This window comes from Chinchilla lanigera, unplaced genomic scaffold, assembly GCF_000276665.1.
Source record: "Chinchilla lanigera isolate Chin_1 unplaced genomic scaffold, ChiLan1.0 scaffold00016, whole genome shotgun sequence".
NCBI classification, from domain to species: Eukaryota; Metazoa; Chordata; class Mammalia; order Rodentia; family Chinchillidae; genus Chinchilla; species Chinchilla lanigera.
Window position 1 is genome coordinate 6811330 of NW_004955417.1, and position 23775 is coordinate 6835104.

The 23775-nt window shown below is 36.5% G+C and overlaps 1 protein-coding gene across 1 annotated transcript; it reads left to right on the top strand.

The window, feature by feature from the left end:
- Nucleotides 1-5018: 5018 nt before the first annotated feature.
- Nucleotides 5019-21928, top strand: Osgin2 (oxidative stress induced growth inhibitor family member 2; the record flags this gene model as incomplete). Its single annotated transcript, XM_013512752.1, is given in 5 exon segments — nucleotides 5019-5173; nucleotides 9463-9599; nucleotides 11194-11385; nucleotides 16571-16662; nucleotides 18775-21928. Coding segments are annotated over 5 exon segments (1609 nt in total), but the record flags the coding sequence as incomplete, so codon positions are not given.
- Between the last annotated feature and the right edge of the window lie 1847 nt (nucleotides 21929-23775).

Here is a 23775-nt window from a genome sequence, read left to right on the forward strand (position 1 = left end):
CGCGCCCGGCACGGGACCGCGAGGGCGCTAGGCCGGGCGTGGGTCGCGGCGGGCCGGGCTTCGGGTCCCGCCGAGTTTGCGGTGGGCTCCCCGGAGCGCCTCCTTCCTTCGGATTCGGTTACTTACAAGAAGCCCCCGTTCCTGGGTTGCGGGAAGGTGGGGAGCTCGGTCTTTGGGTCGTAGTCCGGTCACGAGTAGGTTCGGACTGGTTCGAGTTACCAGTCGTCGTAAGCCGGGGTGCGGGGTGGAAATCCGGGCAATGGCAATTTTACGCGCACGATGGGGAAAGTTTTACAATAAAACTGAAGGTGTTTTCTAGATCGAGCACAGATGTGCAGTACTTCAATTAAAAAGAGAAAGGAACAGAGACACCGGAAACTTTCTGAAACGAGTGGTGAAGCAGAACTAAGAGTAGCACTGTGTACACTCAGGCCCGTGCTTTATATATATATGAATGTTCAAAAGTAGTGGCAGGTAACGCCTTTTGATAAAATACGTAACTCTCAGGAGTTCTTTAATGAAGTAGACCGAATGCAGGCAGTTCATCGATAAAATACAGGATGAAAAGATAATGTTCACTAAACTCCAGAAACTAGCATTGCAGTTATGAATATAAGTAACAATGCATTTGTGGCTGTCATCAGTAGAAATCACAAATATTTTCCTATCACAGTAGTTGCAAATATCTAGAAATACTACTTTTTCATTTCTTTAAAATTATAGTATTAACATGTCATTGCATTTGCAGTGCAGTAGAGAAGCTCATACACATGTATATCTGCAGGGTTTTTAAAATCACTATGATTTAGTGGTTTCCTGCTAAGTCTTAAATATTTTTAATAACATTATTCAGAGAAGAGGTCCACAAGCTTTTACCAAGAAGATGTAAGGCACAGAAAAAGCTCAGGACTCCTTTTGTAATAGCAGCAATCTAAGATTCTCAGATTTTTTCCCCCCAAACTCAGATTTTATTCGTACATTTTAGATAAACATAATGATCACAGTCACCATAGAGAACTTGTACCTGTACATGATATAATTTGATTCTTTTTTTCCCATTCCTCTACACTCCCTTCAACCCTTCCTCCGCTCCCCATTTACAAAAGCTTTGTTTCCTGTTATCATTTTTTCCTTTTCCCTTCATTCGTTTCCCCCTCCCTCTTCCTTGTTCCCCTCCCCATTTGAGCATTTTCTTCCTGTTTCACAATACCTGTTTTTTCTTTATGCGTCTCTAAATTCTGAGCGTTACAAAAGGTTTTACTGAGCAGGGTGAGGTGGTGCATACTTATAATTTCAACAGTTAGGGAGTCAAGGCAGGAGGATCACAAGTTCAAGTCCTGCCTGAATGGAAGTGAGACCCTCTCTCAGAAAGGGGTGTGGGATATAACTCAAGGGTAGTCAGGCATAGAGCACCTGAGTTCCATCCCTAGTACTGCAACAACAACAAAAATCTTACATAATAGATTGCTGAGTTATAACTTGTGACAAATTGTTGACTGCATGACAGATAGTGGTTTGATAGTGTCAGATTGACTTTGGAGTGATTTAGAGATCTGGTTCCTGAGTGAAAGTTTGTTAAATTAAGCTCCTGAGAAACTAACAAGCTGTTTAAAAAATACTGCCCCAAAACTTTGACAACCTTGGTGTACAGTTAAACACTAAGGGGCCAGTTTGGGATTCATTTTTTTTTCCACTAACACCAGGTGGTAAGTAGTTTGCTTATCTCTGCACAAAAATTCGGAGTGAGGGTGGAAACCGAAGTGCTTGCCATATTTAGGTTTTGAGAAAAAGGAAAACAAGCCTGCTAGTTTATCAGTATAAAAGTAGTTTTGTTGCGTCTAAAATGTTTTTAAAAAATTGTTTGCCAGCCCCTTTAGAAATGCATTTTTTTTTTTTTTTTTTTTTTTTTTTTTGAGACAGGGTCTCGCTGTGCAGTTCAGGCTGGCCTTGAGCTCACTTTGTAACCCAGGCTGGTCTCAAACTCGCAAAGATCCTTCTGCCTCAGCTTCCCAAGTGCTGGGATTACAGATTTACAGGCGTGCACCACCGCGCCCAGCAGGATTTGTGTAGTAGTTGAATTGATAGGAATTGTACAAGAACTGTCTACCAGCTCTCCAAAAGAGCAAACCTCATTCTCCCTGTTTTGAAAGATGAATATATTGACTTCATTTATGAATTTAGAACCTTCTTACAGCATTAGCAGTTTAGTAAAATTTAGAATCCTCCTTCCAAAGACTATAAAATTAATTCTGATAGTAAAGCATTTCGTTTTAGTTTGATTCACCATGTAAAGAAGTATTGCTCTGATATGGAAAATATCTTTTTGTTATCCAAATATTAAGCTTGCACCATTCTTTTAAGTTTGTTTTGAAAACCTGGTCTGTAATGTTACAGAAAAGGGAAAAAGAAAGGCTTTTAAAATCATCTCAGATGTCTTCTACCTTGATAGAAGCCTTACAGTATCATAACTTTCTGGTTGTGTGTGTGTGTGTGTGTGTGTGTGGTGCTGTTCTTTACTGTTTCCTAAATTAGACATATTTTCCAATTTAATTTCCAAAGAAAGAAAAAGTCAGTTTTTATCATTCAAAACAAATTCTTGTCTTAAATAGAATATTCAAATTGCAAATTTGAGTGTAAGTTAACACTGCAGTCTTGTGATACAGCATTCAAGTAGTCTAAAACATATAATACTAAATATATACCTTAGCCTTTGAAGTTTTTATAAAAAAAGTTACTGATAGGCCTTGTTTTACTATTGCTTTAGATAAAACCAGTTTTTTTAGTTCTGTTGACTCAGAGTTTTTCATCTCTGAAAACACTATTAAATTACCAAACAGTGTCCCGTTTTTTTTTTTTTTTTTTTTTTTTTCCGGTACCGGGAATCGAACTCATGACCTCGCGCTTGCCAGGCAGGCGCTGTGCCACTGAGCTAAATCCCCAGCCCGTGTCCCGTTTTATTACAAATAGTTTGCCACACAAATTACACCAATGACTATGGTACCAAAAAATTAAAACAGATTACCTATACTGTATAAATTTAGTAAGCCAATGCATAGAGATTTTTAAATGCGTTAAAATTTGGCTCTTCTAATACTGCTTAAGTCTTGGAATATATTAGAGTCACATTTCTTAGGAATGCACACACAAAAAGACTTCCAAACTGAATAAATGAATTCAGCTGTATTGTAGGACACAAAATCATTATATGAAAATGAATTGTAAATTGGGCGTAATGGCGCACGCCTGTACTCCCAGCACTAAGGAGGCTGAGAAAGGAGGATTACCGCTAGTTGGAGGCCAGCCATAGTGACACAATGAATTCAACGCCAGCCTGAACTACAGAGTGAGACCCTGTCTCTTTTGTTTTTGGTCTTTTTTTTGAGACAGGGTCTCGCTGTGCAGTTCAGGCTGACCTTGAGCTCACTTTGTAGCCCAGGCTGGTCTCCAACGAACTCACAACTATCCTCCTGCCTCAGCCTCCGGAGTGCTGGGATTACAGGCATGTGCCACCACACCTGGCGGAGACCCTGTCTCTAAAAAAAAGCAAAAAGCAAAACGAAACCAAAAAAGTGAATTGTATTTCTATATATTAACAATGAACAATCTGAAAATAAAGTTAACAAAATAATTTCATTTATAGTAGTATCAAAAATAATAGCATGCTTACAAATAAATTTAATAAAAAATGCAAAACTGTGTATCTTGAAAACTATGAAATGTTGAGAGAAATTAAAGAAGGCCTAAATAAAGTGCGGATGGTGGTGCACACCTATAATCCCGGCATACTGGAGGCTAAAACAGGAGAATTTTGTTTGTGGCAATCCTTCCGCTTCAGCCTCCTGAGGGCTGAGATTATGGGCATGTGCCACCATGCCTGGTTAAAACAGGAGAATCTTAAGTTTGAGACCAGCCTGGCTAATAGCAAGAGCCTGTCTAAAAAAAAAAAAAAAAAGAAAAGAAAAAAACTTAAAAGGCCCAATATAGCCAGGTACTGCACAATAATGTTTTGGTCAATGACAGACTGAACGTAGGATAGTGGTCCTATAAGATTAATTGCCTAGTGACATTGTAGCTATCTTAGTTTACACAAATATACTCTGTGACGTTAGTGTAGTGCTGGAATGGTTTGGCACATTTCTTAGAAAATATCCTGTCATTACTCATAACATGACTGTAAATGGAAAGGAATCCTCTGGTACAGAAAAACTCTGTATTTTAAGGAACTCGTCCTCGTCCTAAGGTAGATTAGGACGTCCGAAGGTTATAGCAAAGCAGAAGTTCTTGTCTCTGCCAAATCCTTTCCATTTGTCAATCTCTGGGATTAGTGAGTTGATTCGTCTCATCAGTTGGGGAATAGTAATAAAAACACTTACTAGTAATTAGTAAGTTTAATTCTTTTAGACATTCTGGCTGTTGCTCACTGTATGAAGATGAAAAATAACTCAGTTATTCTTTTCTGAAGTAATCTGTAAAATAATGGCATTAACCATGTTCAGGGATACTCCATTGCATGAACATAGCAGTATATTAAAACTAGTTTCTGGAGAGGCAGTTAGGAAATAGATTGGAAATAAACATTATGATCTTATATTAATATGTTGTTGCCCATAAAAATAATAAACTTAATTTCTTTTACCAAAACGCACAATTTGTGACAAGTGCATTAATTTTTCCTTAAAATATACATGACTATTTTCTTTAATGCAGTCACTTTTTAATGTGGAAAGAGTAAAAGAAAAACTTACCTTTCTAAGAAATCTCAGAATTATAAAATCTCTCCAGCATAATGTTGTCTTTTGGTCATTAAACAGAACTTGATAATAATACGAACTTGCCTACAAGATAGCAGTGAGAGATAAACACTTATTGAGAATCTATGACCATTGAGATAATGTACATTGATGTGTACCAAGCTAGCAATTTGAAAGCATTATGAAACTGTCGAGTATTTTATGCCCTAAATAGAATGAATACAGATTGATTTTTTTCTAAAGGCTTTTGACTCTTTTCCTTTAAAGAAATTATAGTGACACTGAAACTGAAGGAGAGATTTTTAATTCCTTCGTGCAATATTTTGATGATAACTTGGTGCGAAAAGTTAAAGCAATGCCATTAGTTGAAGAAACTTCTTTACTTGAAGATTCATCAGTGACTTTGCCTGTGGTGATAATAGGTAAGTTATTGCTTTTTTTTCCCAGAAAATTAGTTACTGCCCTTAATGCTTTCATAAATCTGCAGTTAGGTAATCCAAGTTTTTAGGATTGCATTGAAAAATATTCTTTAAAATAGCTCATAGAGAACACTTTGATTGTTGCTACGACAAAGAAGTGATATATAAATGTGTCCTGGGTGATAGACATTCCATTTTGGATGATCTGTTCATTATACATTGTGTACAGGTGTTGAATTGTCTTACTGAACCCTATAAATACATACAATTGCTGTGTCAATTAAAAGTTAAAAAAAAATTTAAAGGATAAAAGTAATGGATAAGGAAGAAGTGTCCATGGATGAGGAAGGATAATAAGGGAATTAGTTATAATTTAGAAAGAAACATATTACTATTATTATTATTGTTGGGGGGTGCTGGGAATTGAACTCAGGACCTCACGCTTGCCAAGCAGTGCACTGTGCCATGGAGTTATATATCCCCAGCCCCTAAAAAGAAAAATGTTATTAAATTACTAGTTAAAATAACTAATAACCCAATCTTTGGCAAGAGTAATTGAATTGTCTGACGTTAGCATCTGTGTTAGAATGTAATACCTTTTATTGAAGAGCTGTTAATAGCCGTTGATAATATTGGAACTCTGTACAGAACCTATTCTGTGTATATTATTGGCTTATACTTTACAACTCTGTAGTCTACTGATCTTGGCAGGGCACACAGGAAAAGCAACTCAGCAATTGAGTGACTTGTGTAGCTACTAACTAGTGTTCAATGGGCCACAGTGTGGTAGAACTCTGCAGTCATGCCTATAATTACCTTAAACATAAAATTACTATTACATATGCTTTGTACCACATCAGCAAATAGGCATATAACCTAGTGAATTTTGTGTGTGCGCGCACAATAATGAGGGTTGAGCCCAGAGCTTTTTCACTGCTCTAAATCCTCACCCCTTTTTAAAATGTTTTTATTTTGAGACAGGATCTCACTTAAGTTGCTCAGGCTGCGCTCAAAGTTAGGTTTCTCCTATCTCAGTCTCTCAGAGTGCTAGCATTAAAACCATGCCTGGCTACATAAAATATTAATAAAATATTTCAGAATTACAAACTGTTTTACAATTTTATTCATTTAATTGCCTGTCGTGTACGTTTTCCATAGAATACTCAAACTCAAGGTAAGTACTATGAGGCCAGGCCAAAACAGAAATAGGTGCCTTGGTGGTATATGACTTACTGAGGTTCTTTCATACCTTGTTTCAAAGTTAGTAGGAAGGAAATAAAGTTATGCTCTCTGACTGACATGTCAGGAAGGCAGGGAGAAGGAGGAGATCAAGATTGTTCTCTATTAGAGTCTCTCCATGACATATATTTTTTGTAGCACTTTTCATCCAGGATACAAATATCATGTTTCATCCTCGTTACCCTTCCACACTGTCTAGGAATGAGTAAAGGAACCCTGTCTTTCAGAAAGGAAAAACTACCTTCATCTACACCTGTCCACCCCTCTCCTGTCAGAATGTCTGCCTCTGTTTTGCCTTACCTCACTCATTAGGAGCTTAACTTAGAGAGGCCCATTATTGTGGTAGATATACCATCATCCTGAGCAAAAAGAACTTTCTTTTTTTTTTTTTTTCCGGTATCAGGAATCGAACTCACGACCTTGCACTTGCCAGGCAGGCGTTGTGCCACTGAGCTAAATCCCCCTAAGTTTCTTATGTATGTATTTTTTTGCTGCTGTTAAAATGAATTACCACAGATGTAGTGGCTTTAAACAACATAAATGTATTATCTTAATTGTTCAGTAGGCAGAAGTTCAACATTGATTTTACTGTGCTAAAATGAAGGTATCAGCAGAGCTCTATTAACTTTTCAAAGGTTCTGGGGAAGAATTTATTTCCTTGCCTTTTCTGCTTCATAGAGAATGCACACATTCCTTGCCCTGGACTTGCTTCTCCATCTTCAAAGTCACTAATGTTTCTTAATGTTTTTCAGTCATGTTTCCGTCTCAGCTCAGCTGAGAAAGGGTCTCTGTTTTTAAGGTTTCTTGTGATTACAGCAGGCCTTCTGGATATTCCAGGCTACTCTCCATCTCAGGGTCCTTACATCTACGGAGTCCTTTTGCTAGGACTGCTGAGAGGGGCCAGTCTGCCTTTCAGAAAGCTATTTCCTTTTTTAATTTTTTTTATTTTTTAGTTTTTTTTCCGGTACCAGGAATTGAACTCATGACCTTGCACTTGCCAGGCAGGAGCTGTGCTCCTGAGCTAAATCCCCAGCCCCGAAAGCTATTTCTCTATAAGCTGCCTATTTGCATTTTTTACCTGTTGTCTTTTAAGTATTACATCGTTTTATTTCAAGGAATTCAGCTGTTTGCCTCAGATCTTAGCTCTCTTTTGGTTGTTTGCTTATTTATTTAATTAATATACTGTTTTTTAAAAAAAGTTTACGTTTTACAGAAAAATGAAGTACAACGTTCTCATATACTGTTCTTCTCTCCCTGCCTCATTTCCTTTTTTCTTTTTTTTTTTTTTTTGTGTGGTACCAGGAATCAAACTCATGACTTGTGCTTGCTAGGCAGGCGCTTGCGCCACTGAGCTATATCCCTGGCCCCTCATTTTCCTCTATTATTAAAATTAGTGTCTTGCATTGGTATGGTATACTTGTGATAGTTGATGAATCAATATTAGAACATTATTGTTAACTAAAATCTGCCATGACATTAGAATTTACTGTCTGTATCTACTGTATATAATCATGTCATTTATAAACAAAGATGGGTCTTCTCAATCTTCATATCTTTTATTTGCTTTTCTTCTCTTACTGCATTAACTAGAGCATCTGTTTAGTATTGAGTTGTAGAAGGGGTAAGAAGCAGGACCCTTGTCTTATACCTAAGCTTAGAGGGAAAGCATTTAGTTTCTCACCATTAAGTATGATATTAGCTGTAAGTTTTTTATGTATGCTTTTTATCATGTTGGGGCAGTTGCCCTCTATTTCTGCTTTGTTGAGAGCTTTTTTTTTAGTCATGAATGAATTGGATTTTATTAAAGCTTTTGTTGAGTGTGTTGATAACATGAGTTTTCTTTTTTTTTATTCAAAGAAATCAACTCATCTCAGGTCCTAATTCCCATTTATTTGCTTTTAATTTTTTTAACTTTAAAAATTAAAACTACCAAAACAGCAATGAAGACAAAATCAAAACAACACAAAAACAGCAAAAACAATACATGACCTCAAAACAAAATGATAGAATTAACAATGGTTGCTATGTTACATACTGTTATCTTCAACAAAGTTGCTCAGTCCACCAGACATAAGAATGTAAGATTGATGAACAATTGATTTATTTTCTATTCTGCCTTTTAGGTTTTCTGTCATGCTTAAAGCTTTCCTGCACTAGCATTATAAGTAGAAATATTACTCTTTTCTAGCATTCTTATGGTTTTAATATTCTTACTCATATATTTGTGCATATTTTATTTGGGGTGATGTATAGGTCAAGGGAAAGGATTTGGAAGGATAATGATGACTAGGAGTTGTCTCAGTTGGATTAAATTTTTGATAGGGATAATAAAGATATGGCAAATGAGACTAAAGAATTACATAAATGAAAGTAGTTTAGTGGGGTTCAATAAGAAATCCATTTTGGCTTTGGTTAAAGGGTGTGTACTTTAGGAAGGTAGTATTAGGTGCTGAGATGGGAGAGATAGTTGAGGTGAGAAAGAACATGGAGAACACTGAAATAGAAACAAGCAGTTAGCCCTTTACAGTGGTGACATGAGGAGGATAGTGGGGTACCAGACTGGTCTGAAGGCAATATGTGAAATGATTTGGGAGCGGAAAGGAGAAACAGGAGACCTTTTGTTTCTTTCTAAGTGAGAGGACAGGAGTGAGAATAGCAAAGACAACTTTTTGCCTATAAGTGGCAAAATAGGTTTAGAACCAGAGTTTAATTAGAACCATACTTTGAGATGGCATAGGGTTTAATTTAAAGAGGGCACCTAAAAGAAAGGATTTACAAGTTTGTTTTTGAACACATGATGTTTATTACTGATGGGTCAGTCAGGTTTAGTGAAATATTTGCATAATGTGAGATGTATCCTTGAAAAAGACAATAGAACTAATTTTCAGAGATAGTGGAAGCCTTGAATATATGAGGTTCTCAAAATAGAATAAAGGTCAGAATCTTGTGAGATAGGGAAGAAAAAAACAGATGAGAAAAACCACCTTCAAAGTAGGTGTAAAACCAAGCAATAAGATTAGAAATGTATGCTTTTCTCTCCTTTTTAAAAATAGGAAACGGACCCTCAGGAATATGCCTTTCATACATGTTGTCAGGCTACAGACCATATTTATCATCAGAAACCATACACCCAAATACAATTTTGCATAGTAAATTAGAAGAAGCAAGACATCTCTCCATTGTTGATCAGGTAAATTTATTACATGTCAATTTTTAAAATTTGTTTTATGCCAAAACAAAAATAGTTTTCATTTATATGAACATTGTTTCTTAGAAATACTTCATTCTAAATAAAACTTTCTGACATTTTTGTTTCATATTTGTTGTAGTTAGGGATTTACAAGGGGAACAGTTCAATACAGGACACATAATTTACAAGATTATTTTATAATAGTCACCTAAAGACTTTAGTACAAAAGAGTGCAGGAAATCTGTCCACACACTAAAGACCAAAAGAATCCAGCTAAGTGCCTGGATCCCACGGCAGTGTCTTGCATGAGTCCAGCTGGAAGCCTGGAGCCCAAACAGTGTCCCCCAGGAGTCCAACTGGAGGCCAAGAGTTTTACGCAGGCCTGTTTTCAAGGATCTGTGGTAAGGAGGGGCCAAGGTCAGTGGTGGAAGCTAGGAAGTCAGTGCCAGCAGGATGAAGGATCTGTGCCAGCAGGCTGAGGGGTCTGCACTGGAGCCAGGAAGTGATGCTCAAAATAAGAACCAGAGCTCTCCCAAAAAGCACCACAGCCATCCTCAGCAACAACGAGATCCTGAGCTCCTCTGAAGATGAGGACAGCCGTGTTGATATCAGGAAAGCCAGCAGGACAGGCTTTTCTAGGAGATTGAACAATGCATCATCTTCTTCTCTGGAGCCAGGAAGCAATGCTCAAAGTAAGGACCAGAGCTCCCCCAAAGTGAACCTCAACCACACTCAGTGACAAGGTCCTCGAGCTCCCTCGACAGTGAAAACAGCCATGTTCATATCAGGAAAGCCAGCAGGACAGGCTCTTCCAAGAGAATCAACAGCTTCCTGACAGCTTACCTTTTCCTCTCCAGTTCTCGTTTTTATTTTGTTGGCAGCAATCCTCAGGTGGGCCTCCCACACCCAGCGTCACACACTCAGTTCAGCTGGGTGTTACAAGTTGACCACCAGTTGTCAGTCCACAATATTCATAAATACATATTCTGCCAAGTAATACTGATTTATTTTCTTGAATTTATCAGAGCAGAATTTCCCAAATTATCTTCTGATGAAGTTTTTTTTTTTTTTTTTTTAAGAGAAGAAGAAAAATAGAAATAAAACAATTTCAAATCAGGCTAACGGAGTAACAATAATTAATACATTGAGCATTGTTATCTTCATAGTAGTGACTCAGAGTCTGATGCAGTTTTTTTGTTTTTTTTTTTTTTTTCTGATGCAGTTTTAATAGGTACTGTGTGCTCAAATAAATTTGGGAAGTGTGCTGCTTTTTATTATTTGAGCATCACAGCTGACAGTTGCATACAAAAAGCATCTTCTGCTTTATAGTACACAGATCAGTTGGTTACCTTATACCAGTGATGGCAAATGTTTTAGAACTTTCAGTGATAACAAATAGCCAGCTGCAGCGTAGGTGCCATAGGTTCGCCCCCACAGCACTTTCCCTGTTTATTTTACCAAAGAATCTGCAAAGATCTCAAGGAATTTCAATATTCTGTAACATACTCTATGGGAAGTACTGAATTGGAATCATAGTCTTTACTAATATAACAGCTGTTTTGGCCTTTTTCAAATTTTTTTTCTCCCCATTTAGGACTTGGAATACTTGTCTGAGGGCCTTGAGGGCCGATCATCCAATCCAGTTGCAGTACTTTTTGATACACTTCTTCATCCAGATGCTGACTTTGGGTATGATTATCCATCCATTTTGCACTGGAAATTAGAACAACATCATTATATCCCTCACTTAGTTCTTGGTAAAGGTCCACCTGGTGGGGCTTGGCATGTGAGTATATCTTTCTTAGTATTTTAATTGTATGTGAATTATTTATCTTGATAAAACCAACTTCATTCTTAAGAATTATGATAAAATTGATATATATGATGCTCATACATTTATATCTGAGAATTTTAATGCTGTACAATCTAGTTAAGTATCGGTGTATTGCCTATAATAGCTAAGTCAGATTGTTTTTCTTTGTACCGGGAATGGAACTCATGACTTTGTGTTTGCCAGGTAGGCACTGTGCCCCTGAGCTATATCCCTGGCAGCTAAGCCAAATTTTATTACAACTGTATTCTTAGACTAGGTATTTCCCTATAGTACTTTTTTCTTTTTTCAGTACTGGGAATTGAACCCAGGGCCTCATAATGCTATGCAAGTATTCTACCACTGAGCTACATCCCCAGCCCTTTTTATTTTTTATTGTGAGACAGGGTCCTGCTAGATGGTGCTTTGTAACCTCGCTGCCTTAGCCTCCTAAATAACTGGGATAACAGGGATGTGCCACCATACCCAGGTTTTCTTCTTATAAAGTTATTAATCCCCTGATAAGGCCCTACCCTAATGACTTCACCTGACCCTAATTACCTCCCAGATCTCCATCTCTAAGTAACATTAAATTCAGTATTGGGCCTTCAACATAATAATTCAGGAAGCAAACAGCACCATTTAGTCCATAGCAGAGGTTAAACCAGAGAACCAGTAGATTAAATAAGTAATAGGTATTCTTTGGTCCTGTGTCCTTAGCAGGTAACACAGTGTCTAGTATTGTCACTATGTAGTGAGTGTTCCTATGTTGTACAAATGTTGATTTAGCCTGCAGTATTATGAAATACATGCTTCATGGAAACTTTAACATAATAGATATCAGAATTGTAATACAAACTTCAGTTGGTCATGTCTGTGGGCACTGTTATACATTAAAAATTGTTTGTAAAGTAACTATTTCAGGCTATCAGGATGCATTCTTGAAGACAAATATGACTGATTGTTTTAAAAATCTTTTTATGATGTAGCAACTACCAAATTATTTGTGCCTTTTGGTATTTGTTTTCTACTTTTTAATATTGACTGTATTTAAGCATAACCAGTTTATAATAAGTGGCGTCTGTTTAAATGTATAATTTGGTGAGTCATGACTGTTTGTAACAGAGAAACCACTGATACAAGATAAGAAACCTCAATTGGACCCTAAACAGTACTTGGCAACCTTCTCTATTTCCTTAGTAAGTTCTCAAACCTCTTTTTTTCTCTTTTGTTTTTAGAAACCCTTTTAGTTCTCATTTTGCGGAGAAAATAGAATTAAGGTAGAACTTCCACAGTTTCAGGTTCAAACCTATGAACTTATCTTTATTCATGCTATTTTGCTTCCTGTTACAGTGGAAGAGGCTCATCTTCCAGCTGTATTCTGGACCCCGATCTTAAGGATGTTATTAATTTATTTTCCTATATCTTCAGTCTCTCTGCCAGCTCTTATTGGTCAGTGTATAAATATGCTAAAATTATTTCTTCTTAAAAATTTTTAAGGTGTCACTTGATCTGTATCTTCTTCAGAGGCAGCTTCTTGAGATGTTTACCTGTACATACTGTCTTCATGCCTTCGCTTCCTGTTCCTTAGCTCATTCATTCCAGCCTCTATTGCTGGTCTCCACAGGAACTATTCTTTTTAAAAGGTCAGTAACTCCCATTTTTGCTTAATTAGATGGGGGTTTCAAAACTTCCTGAGCTCGGCAGTATTTGACAGTGTTAATGAACGTCTCAGGTTCTTTGAACTCTCAGCCTTGTTGATTTCCTTCCTCTCCAGTCACTCCTTTTCAGTTAACCTTTGTGGTCCTTTGCTCTTTAAAACACTGCTTCTACCACTGGGCGTGGTGGCACATGCCTGTAATCCCAGTACCTTGGAGGCTGAGACAGGAGAATCTCCAGGAGTTTATGATCAACCTGGGCTGCATAGTAAATTCAAGGCCAGTCTGAACTACATAGAGAGACCTTGTCTCAAAAAAAATAAATAAATAAAAATAAAACCTGTTTCTACAAACTCTGTCCCAAGCCACTGTCATCTTGTCATACTCTGGATAATCTCATCTGTTTCAGTGATTTAAATATGTATGCTGATTGATTCCCAAATAAAAACTTGTGGTCCTTTTTGTTCTTTCTAATATATCTAAACTAGATATATTCCCTTCATGATTGCAAAGGTATCCAGAAACTCAGCATGCCTAGAACTGTCCTTATCTTCTAATTGATCATTAAATGGCTCTCTCACATGGTTTTTCAAGTCAGAATTCTGAGAATCTTCCTTGATGTTTCTGTCTTCCGCTCTCACATCAAGTTAGTCACCAGATCTTCTCCATTCCCGTGCCTTGTTTTCCTTTTTTTGTGGTAGTTTTTTTTGAAATAGGATCTCACTAAGTCACTAAATTTCTAGGCTGGGTTTGAACTTGTAATCCTTCTGCTTCAGCCTAGAAGGCTTGGTTTTCCTTTTATATTTGTTCTTTCTTTTCCTGTTCTTTTTGCTGCTCTTTGAACCCAGGGCCTCATACATGCAGAGTACATGCTCTATCACAGAGCTAGAGCTCCAACCCATCATTTTTTTTTTTTTTTGATAAATGTATTTTGAGTCCATCTACTCTACTTTTATAGATTATTGTAAAAGTTTTCTAAATGGTTTCCCCACTCACTTTTTCTTCGTCAGTCGCTCTTCATACTAAAGCCAGATTGTCTGAAACACGTCTGATGTTATATGCATGCATTACACCCTTCAAATTATCCCCCATTTGACTAATGTGTAATATGCAAATCCCCTAATACATTTCATTATACCTGACATGATTTAGCCACTGGTTAGCTTCAGCCTCTTCTTTCTTCCTCCCTCCCTCTAGAGCATTTCATGCTCTAGCAGGCTTGTATTAAGGAGAGAAAGTTTAGGCTTAAGCTCAATGACTAACTGATACTCAAGGACTCAGAAAAGATGGTACGCTCATGGTTTAAATTTGTTAAAATAAATCGTTACAGATCAGCAGTAACAAAAGGTTCCTATGGAACAATCAAGGAACAACAGAGTAGGGAAGTCCTTTAATCTCCTAGCAGTGGACCGTACATGCCGCTTGTGTAGAGTTGCCAACCAGCAAACTGGGAACCCCATTCATGCCTGGTGCACAAGGATTTTTGTCGGCCTGTAGTCATAGGCCAGTAGTGCCTGTGTGGCTGATCTCAGCCACTCAGACCTCTGCCTACCAAGCAAAACCCGATGTTCACCACAGAGCACATTTGGTTACGATAAATGTACATGGTTTCACTGGTATAGCATGGCCAGCACTTCAGACATACAAAAATCACACTCATCAAGTAGAAATTTCCAAAAGCTTGGCTTGGACATTATCTCATAGGAGCCAGTAGACAAGGTCTGCTCCTGAAGACAGGCCTTTCTTAATAATGTGACCTGTTAGAGTAATCCAGGGCTGCTGAGTCTATCCTTTCCTGCATGAGGCTCAGTATCTCAATTCCTTGTAGGACATGCCATGTTCTTTCTCATTATTAAGCGGCCATACTAGTTTTTATTTTGGCCTGTTGTAGTCTCCCTTTCTAGGTACATGCTCTACTAGGCAAATGCTTTTACTTTGAGCCACATCCCTAACCCTAACATTTTCCCTTTCCAATGGCACACTCCTTAAAGCCCATTTTTAGTCTTGAAGAAATAGATACTTGCCTGTCCCTGTAGTACTTTTGCCTTGTTTGCCTATCTTAATACACTACAATCTCCATGACAGCAGACATTTATGGCATGTAGGTTGGCATAAGAAAAAGGAAGGCCTTTGGGAGCAAAATGAAGAGCACAAGGAACTAGGGCTCTCAAGTATGTGGAAGAACTGGTGCAGAGATGATAAAGAGGTTGGTACCAAAAAGTAGAGTTATGCATGAAGGTTTTAAGAGTTCTAGGTGAGACTGTTACGGTTTCAAAAAATGTCATAAATATAAAATTCTTTTGCCGGGTGTGGTGGCACACACCTGTAATCCCAGCACTCAGGAGGCTGAGGCAGGAGGATCATTGTGAGTTCGAGACCAGCTTGGGCTACAAAGGGAGCTCAAGGGCAGCCCAAACTGTATAGCAAGACTTTGTCTCAAAAAGACAAAAAAAAAAAAAAAAAAAAAAAAAAATCTTAAGTTTCTCGTAGTGACTGAGCTTCTAGATTCTGATCCAGTTTTCAGGGCTAGTCTGCCTCTGAGCACCGGCAGTTTGCTGCATTCTTTCCCTGTGGTTATCTGTGTGATGACACAAATACCTCCCAAGGCTTAACAAGTAGTGAGTACTCTGTTAATTAAAGTAATAATAATAATAATAATAATAATATACCCTATTCCCAATGCTGGGCTATATATAAATAGAACAAAAGAAGCTGTTGTCTAAAAGAGTTGGCTAAGAACTCTTTGGCCATTGGAATAGCTGCCTTCAGCATTGGCTTTTTTGCCTCTGCCTCCCCCCTCCTCCCCTCAGCAAAGTAGAAGCAAGTAGGCTAGGGAAGCTTGAAGGACTCACTTTAATGACAACACTAGCCCAACAATGAATCTGTTTCTCAGGCAACCGCTGCTTATTTTTCTATTCTTAGGAAGAGATGCTGCTGTATTCAGTCAGCCAAGACTTCAGAATTATAATTGATGGAAAAAAACCATTTCTTTTAGTTCTTGAAAATCTATAAATAATATTAAAGTAGAAAACATCTAAGGTTGTGGAAATGAATATTGTTTTCTTTAAAAAGTGAAAGCATTAAATTTATTCCTTAACATGTACATCTGAATTGCTACGTTGATCACAGGCCAAGCTACAAGCATTGTGTAGGCATTGGGTAGTACTATAGATTTATAAATGTATAGCTACATGAAAGAAATACAAATAGGTAAAACCACATGATGAAACGGTATAAAAGTTTATTGTAGGGGCCAGGATATAGCTCAGTGGTATAAGGGCCTGCCTGGCAAGTGCAAAGTCCTGAGTTCAATTCCCGGTGCCACAGGAAAAAAACAAACAAAAAGTTTATTGGAATAAAGTTTTAGAAGTAATTTGTTCAGCCATTTAGGACTGCTTTGAGCATACTTACTCGGTCTTAATTATAACTAAGATGGATTTGGCTTCAAAAGAATCCATGTTTAATTGCATTTATTTTAAAACTCTACTCTTCAATTCTACTAGAATATGGAAGGCTCCATGTTGACAATCAGCTTTGGAAATTGGATGGAGCTACCTGGACTGAAATTTAAAGATTGGGTGTCTAGCAAACGAAGGTAAAGATCAAATGTTAATTAAAATTCTTCGGTACATGATGAAACAGAAACTGTTGGAAAATTTCACAATAATTGTGACCCTGTCTTGGATGAAAAATATAAATGTACATGTCGTTCAGAGTGCTTTCTTGAAGCAGTGATTATAAAGAGATGGTTTTCATTTAAAGGTGTTATAAAGCTAAGTACATAGGTGAAGAATTGTTCACAGATAGGTTTCCTGTGACTTTAATTGTGGATTTATGTCTGTTCTGTTAAATTGCTTTGTCTTTTCTTTCTCGTCTACCACATATCATTTTCCACACTTTTATCTACTTATTTTTATGAATGGATATGTAACTTCATTTATGCTTATCTCATGTATATACACCTACAGTATTTGACTTTTAGGGTAAAGATTATGGTTGATAATTTAGAATGACGAAAAAAATTAGGATCTCATATAGTTAATTACTTGGATATTAAGGTAAATATTTTCATTAAAAATAGGAAATAGGAGTAAGAAAAGAAATACCATCTTAGAAAAATACAAATTGTAATTATTTTGGAGCAAAGACCTCAAAATTTAAAAATTACAAAAATCCCTATTATTTCTAAGAATAGAATACTAAATTAGATAAGAATTACTGATGTAGAGAACTGACTCTAGTTTGACCATTAAGGGAAACAAGATAAAGCAGGAAGCTAATTGGTGGAGTTAATTAACTTATGTGAGGGTGAGGATGTAACATTTGAATACTTGACTTCCTGCTGAGTAGAAGCTGTGTAAATTCATAGAGATTTTCTTTCACTTGAGCAAATGAGATCATCATGGGTAGAGATTAAACCTTCAAAAAAATCTTCTTAGGTTTAAAAAAAAAAAAGAATTACATACAGGTTTGAAACTTAAAGTTTGTAAAGGCAAGTTGTACAAGTGCTTGGTTTTTATAATTAAGCAAGTAAAATTGCTCAGCATGTTTTTCCCTCTGTAAAATGAGCAAGAAAAGGGGAAGTTTTATGATTTTATCTTGAATAGCATGTGAAAATAAATCTTGTGGTAAATATTAGCTTTAGTTCCTGCTTTTGCATAGTGTGAAGGTCCTGAGTCCTGACTGACTTCCCATGTTGTAGCCCTGGCAAATAAACTAGTTATCATAAAATGGAGATGATACTAGTAACTAGTGCAAGGATTTCCTGTAAATACTGAGAATTAATACAGTATATTCAAAATCTTAATTTTAAGAAAAGCCTTAAAGAAACATGTTTATAAAATTTAGTTACAAATTATGTCAAATGATTAGGTCTGATTTTATTGCAACCTGCTTCTATTTAAAGAATGGAGTTGGACTGGGGATTTAGCTCAGTGGCACAACGCCTGCCTGGCAAGTGTGAGGTTGTGAGTTCTGTTCCCGGTACCGGAAAAAAACAAAACAAACAAAAAACAAAGGAATGGGGTTAAGGGAGATTACTATGTTTTGCTTTAAAATTCAAGTGGAAAAAAATAAAATTCAAGTGGAAAATGAAAATGTACGAACACACATTTTCATAAAGAGCTTACATTTTTATCTTTTATGAGTAGCAAAACAACAAAATGTTGCATTTTATTTACTTAGCTATAAGATGATTTTATTCAGCAGAAAGCTAGATCTAAATTATTTCCTGTCATTGGAAAAATAGCAACTTAATAAAAAACATGTTAAGATTTTAAGTTTATCTTTGTAAAATGTATAGATATACAGTTAGATCAGAATTTCCTAGTGACTATTCAGTTGATAGTTACAGATTATAATTGTAAGATATAGAAGTCTATAGTTTTTAGATCTCTGCATTTAATGCCTTTATTCATTTAATGAAAATCATCAAGCACTAATTTGAGCATATACTGTGAATGACACTAAGGAAACAAAGATGTATTAAGTACAGCCTTTGCCCTCGTGGGATTTTCTCTGTTGATAAAACTAAGTTATTGATATTTTCTTCAATAAAAAGGAAAAATGTCAAACTTAGTTTGTAAAGTGTTAGGATATTTAGCTAAAGTGGTCCAAAAGAATTAAAAAGTTGTAAAAGCTTATCAAATTGAGTATTAATCATCGAATGAAAAGTACTATATTTATAGTGTATTTTTTATTTTAATAGGAACCTAAAAGGTGATCGAGTTATGCCAGAAGAAATAGCTCGCTACTACAAACATTATGTAAAAGTCATGGGTCTTCAGAAGAATTTCAGAGAAAATACTTACATAACCTCTGTATCAAGACTCTACAGAGATCAAGGTGACAGTGATGGTCAAGACAGAGATATTTCAACAGAGCATTTACAGATCGAGAAGTCAAAATTTGTCAAGAGAAACTGGGAGATCAGAGGTTATCAGCAAATAACAGATGGTTCTCCTGTTCCCTTTTGCCTCTTTGCTGAGAATGTAGCTCTAGCAACCGGAACATTGGATTCTCCTGCCCATCTGGAAGTTGAAGGGGAAGATTTTCCTTTTGTGTTTCATTCAATGCCTGAATTTGGGGCTGCTATAAGCAAAGGGAAATTTCGTGGCAAAGTGGATCCAGTGTTAATTGTAGGTTCTGGGCTTACTGCAGCTGATGCAGTACTGTGTGCTTATAACAATAATATTCCTGTGATCCATGTATTTCGCAGGCGGGTAACTGATGCAAGCTTAATTTTCAAGCAGCTTCCCAAAAAGCTTTACCCTGAATATCATAAAGTCTATCATATGATGTGTACTCAGTCATATTCTACAGACTCAAATCTTTTATCTGATTATACCAGTTTTCCTGAGCACCATGTGCTTTCATTTATGTCGGACATGAAATGTGTTCTTCAAAGTGTCTCTGGATTGAAGAAAATATTTAAGCTGTCTGCAGCAGTAGTACTGATAGGTTCTCATCCTGATCTGTCTTTTCTGAAAGAACAAGGGTGTTACCTCGGCCATAACTCCAGCCAGCCAATCACTTGTAAGAGTAATCCTGTGGAAATAGATGCATATACTTATGAATGTGTTAAAGAAGCCAACCTTTTTGCATTGGGTCCTCTGGTCGGAGATAATTTTGTTCGATTTTTAAAGGGAGGGGCACTGGGTATCACCCGCTGTTTAACTATCAGACAGAAGAAAAAGCAGCATTTATTTGTTGAAAGAGGAGGAGGAGATGGAATAGCGTAAAGCAAATTTACAAGTAATTTGAATGGACAGTTTATCATTAAACATTTCTATAGTGGTTTTGCAGTGTACTGGCTTAAATTTTCTGGACTTCAGTTAACTGGAGTGGAGCCTCAAGATACAGTAACTTCATTTTTTATGGTTACCAGAACTTGGTGTCTTGATTTATATTGTAATGTATCCAAAGTGTCACTGTCAAATAGAAACACTGCCAACTCGGTATACTTTAAGCTTTCTATTAAGTATTCTTTTTCTTCCACGACTTTTTGTGATCATTTTTTGTTATTTCTTATTTTTGCTTCTGAAATAGTACAGCATGAAATGTATAAAAATCATACATTTATTAAGCCAGAAATTGTCCTTACTCTACATATTAGGCCATCTTCTCAAAAAATGACCTAAGGACCAGCAACATCAATTTCATCCATAGTTTGTTAGAAATGTAGACACTGCAGGCCCCACAATATAATCAGAAACTACATGCTTAACAGATCCCCAAGGGATAGGTTTGCTCATTAAAGTTTCAGAGATACACTGATCTAAATGATAACGGGATATAATGTATGCTGGGTGGGATAAGGGTAGGAGGCCTTTTCAACTCAGGTTTTATTTATTTTGAAACTATCACTTGTATAAATCTAATTTATTACCAAATATGATGGCTTTTTAGAAGTATTTTTATTGTTGAAACCTTGACAGGTACTTCATATTCTTCTAATAATTTGAACATTCCAATAATGTTGCTATATACTGTGACATCCAGGAACCCTCCAAGGAGAGGTTTATTCTCCTTAACGACCATAACATCTAATTAATCTGATTTTCAGTTCAGTAAATTGTGGATGAAACTACTTGTTGCTTTGTGAATATTGAGTTAATGTCACTGAAACTAAGATTTGGGCATGGAAAGTACTTCTCAAGTTGTTACACTATTTGGGTATTGTCAGAATTAAAGCTTAATATGGAATGTAAAATTAAAATTTTCCATTCCAGAATGATTATTACTTTGAGATCTGTAATAGTATTTGTTCACTGCAGATGACAGCAGGTTGACACCGTGGTTCTTACTGGTTTTATTTGCTCTAACCTTCATTTAAGTTTATTGTGTTTAGTGTCTGTATTTCTACACAAATCCTCAGAATTTTTGGTGTAGAAAAGCCTTTCCAAGTTTGCTTTAGAAACAGATTTTCAGCCCACTCATCACTAGTTACCTCGTCTGGAATGTGCTCATTAAACTTCTAGTTCTGTTCTTAGAACTAAAAAGAGTGGACAAACGGATCAATATTTTTCTGTCCATTAGCTTGCAGTGCTGTGTGCTGGTTTACTAGGATTATAATTCACTTTAAATATAATTGTTTAGAGTATATTTTCTTGCATCACCTGATCACTTACATGAATTCTGAGACCCTTGGTAACTGTCAAGCCTGATTTTATAAACTGCAATCCAGTTTTAGTTTCCTCTTACATAATTTTCAAACAGATCTCCCATCTTACAGAAATGGTATGACATTGTATTACTGCACTTGACCCAGTACTTGCCTGTTTGTGAACTCTGAATCAGCTGGATCGGATAGTTCTCATGTCACTTCTAAATTGAAAATGACCTGATTTAGAGATGGTTTCTAGAGAAGGATACGACCCGTGGAATTTCAGTATATCTCAAAAGTCTGCTTAAACTCAGCCAACAGCATTTTTATGAGAGTATTCATTTAAAAAAAAAGACTTTAGGGAATCAGTAAAGTCCTAAATAAGCTGGGAAGATACCTTCCTCTCTGATAACCTACCTGTAATTTTCCAAGTTTCCTTCAGTCCTAGCTATCCTGTGTAGCATGTAACATGCAAGGTATTTCTCTGATGTACAGTACTATACTCCTATGTTCATTAATCTATTTTCTACACTATAATTCCAGATTTTTCATTACTCTTAAATATTAGTTAGCTTTTAAAGGACAGGAAAATTACTAAACACTTGACTATTCATAGGGTAAGTGAACATCTTTCCTATTTCTACTTTGGCAAATCATATGCAAATCATACTTAATATGTGTTGAAAGAATGTTTGTAAAACACAATTTATTGGTGATTTTTTAAAAAGCATACAATAAAATCAGCTTTACAAATGCTTCCAGTGTTTCTTGTAGCCTGAGTAGTGAGCCTTATCCAACTTTATTTTCAAAATCTAAGAAACTAATGTTTCCATGGCATCAAATTTTAGTTAACAGCTTTTTAAAAACCCTGAAAGGAATTTTAAAATATGTCAACAGACAGTGGTACAAAATTCTAAATAAATCCTGTGATTAAACAAAAAAGCAAGTCCTCTTATGTTCGCATTGCTGGAGCAAAAAGGTAGACTAAATTTAAGTACTTAAAAATTTAACTTGGTTACAGGAGACCTTGTTTCATGAAGCCATTTTGATCACATCAGATCATGATTTTTTTTTATTTTAAAGAGAAATGTAAAAAAAAAAAGATACAGGATTTCAAAACAAGAATTAGCAATGGTTGTTATATTACCTATTGTTATCTTCAACGAAGTTGCTCAGATTACTAGATGTAAGAGTGCAAGATTGATCAAAGACAGTAAGTAATAAAGCATTAGAAATGATACAGAGCTTCATTTAAAAAGATGGTAGGAATTCAACAGTGGGTCGGGCATGGTGGCACGCATTTGTAATCCCAGCACTCAGGAGGCTGAGGCAGGAGCATCATTGTGAGTTCGAGACCAGCCTGGGCTACAAAGTGAGCTCAAGGCCAGCCTGAACTGTATAGCAAGACCCTGTCTCAAAAGATCAAAAAAAAGAGAAAAAAAAGGAATTTAACAATTATATTGCATATTTTCTTCAAATGAGTTGTTCCAATTACAAGCTATAAGGATGCAGAATTGGCAAGAAAAAAATTTAAGCATTAACTGTTCGTTTTTTTTTTTTTTTTTTTGGTCTTGTCTTTTTGAGACAAGGTCTCGCTGTGCAGTTCAGGCTTGGCCTTGAGCTCACTTTGTAGCCCAGGCTAGTCTCGAACTCGCAACGATCCTCCTGCCTCAGCCCACGGAGTGCTGGAATTACAGGCGTGCGCCACCAGGCCTGGTTTAACTGTTCCTTTCAATAAACCAATAGACATCAGCAATACACTTGTCCCAGCTATCCTTGTATATACATATATATGGTTTTTTTTTTTTTTTTTTTACAAAAAATGATTTTTTTTAAAAACTCCATTGAATATACTACAGGGGAAAAGGGTCAAGGTCCCCAGGGTTAGGTTGAAAAGGGTGTGGCATAAGAAGTAACTTCTATTTTGAATTACTTCCAACCAGGCTATTCAGCAAAAAGGGTGTTTGGGGGGAGAATTAGGGCAAAAAGATGAGTGAAACTACAGTAGAGGAGGAAAAATAACCTTAAAAAGGATGATTCACACATTTTTACAGTGGTTGCACCAGTCTACACTCCAACAGTGGAGAAGCATTTTTTCCCCACAGCCCGTCCAGCATTTGTTACTGGTTGATTTCTTGATGATAGCCAGCCAGTCTTCCTGGGGTGAGACGGAATCTCAGTGTTGTTTTGCTTTTCCTGAATGACTAATGATAGTGAACATTCTTTCACATATTTATTTGCCATTTGTATTTCTTTATCACAGCAGTGTATATTCATCTCAGATGCACATTTTTGGATTGGGTCTTTGAATTTGGGAGGTCTGATATTTTTTTTTTTTAATTCTGTGTATGTTCTAGATAGTAGTTCTTTGAGGGACAGGGCTAAAATTTTTTCCCAATTTTCGTGGGTTTTCTTTTTACTCTTTATTTCTTTTGATGTGCAAAAACTTCAGTAAGATGCACTCATGTTTATAGCATGCAGTTTGTAATAGCTAAATCTTGAAAACAACCCAAATGCTCACCAACTGAGGAATGGATAAAAAAAGATGTGGTTTTATACCATAGAGTATTACTCAGCTATAAAGAAAGGTTTTTTTTTTTTTTT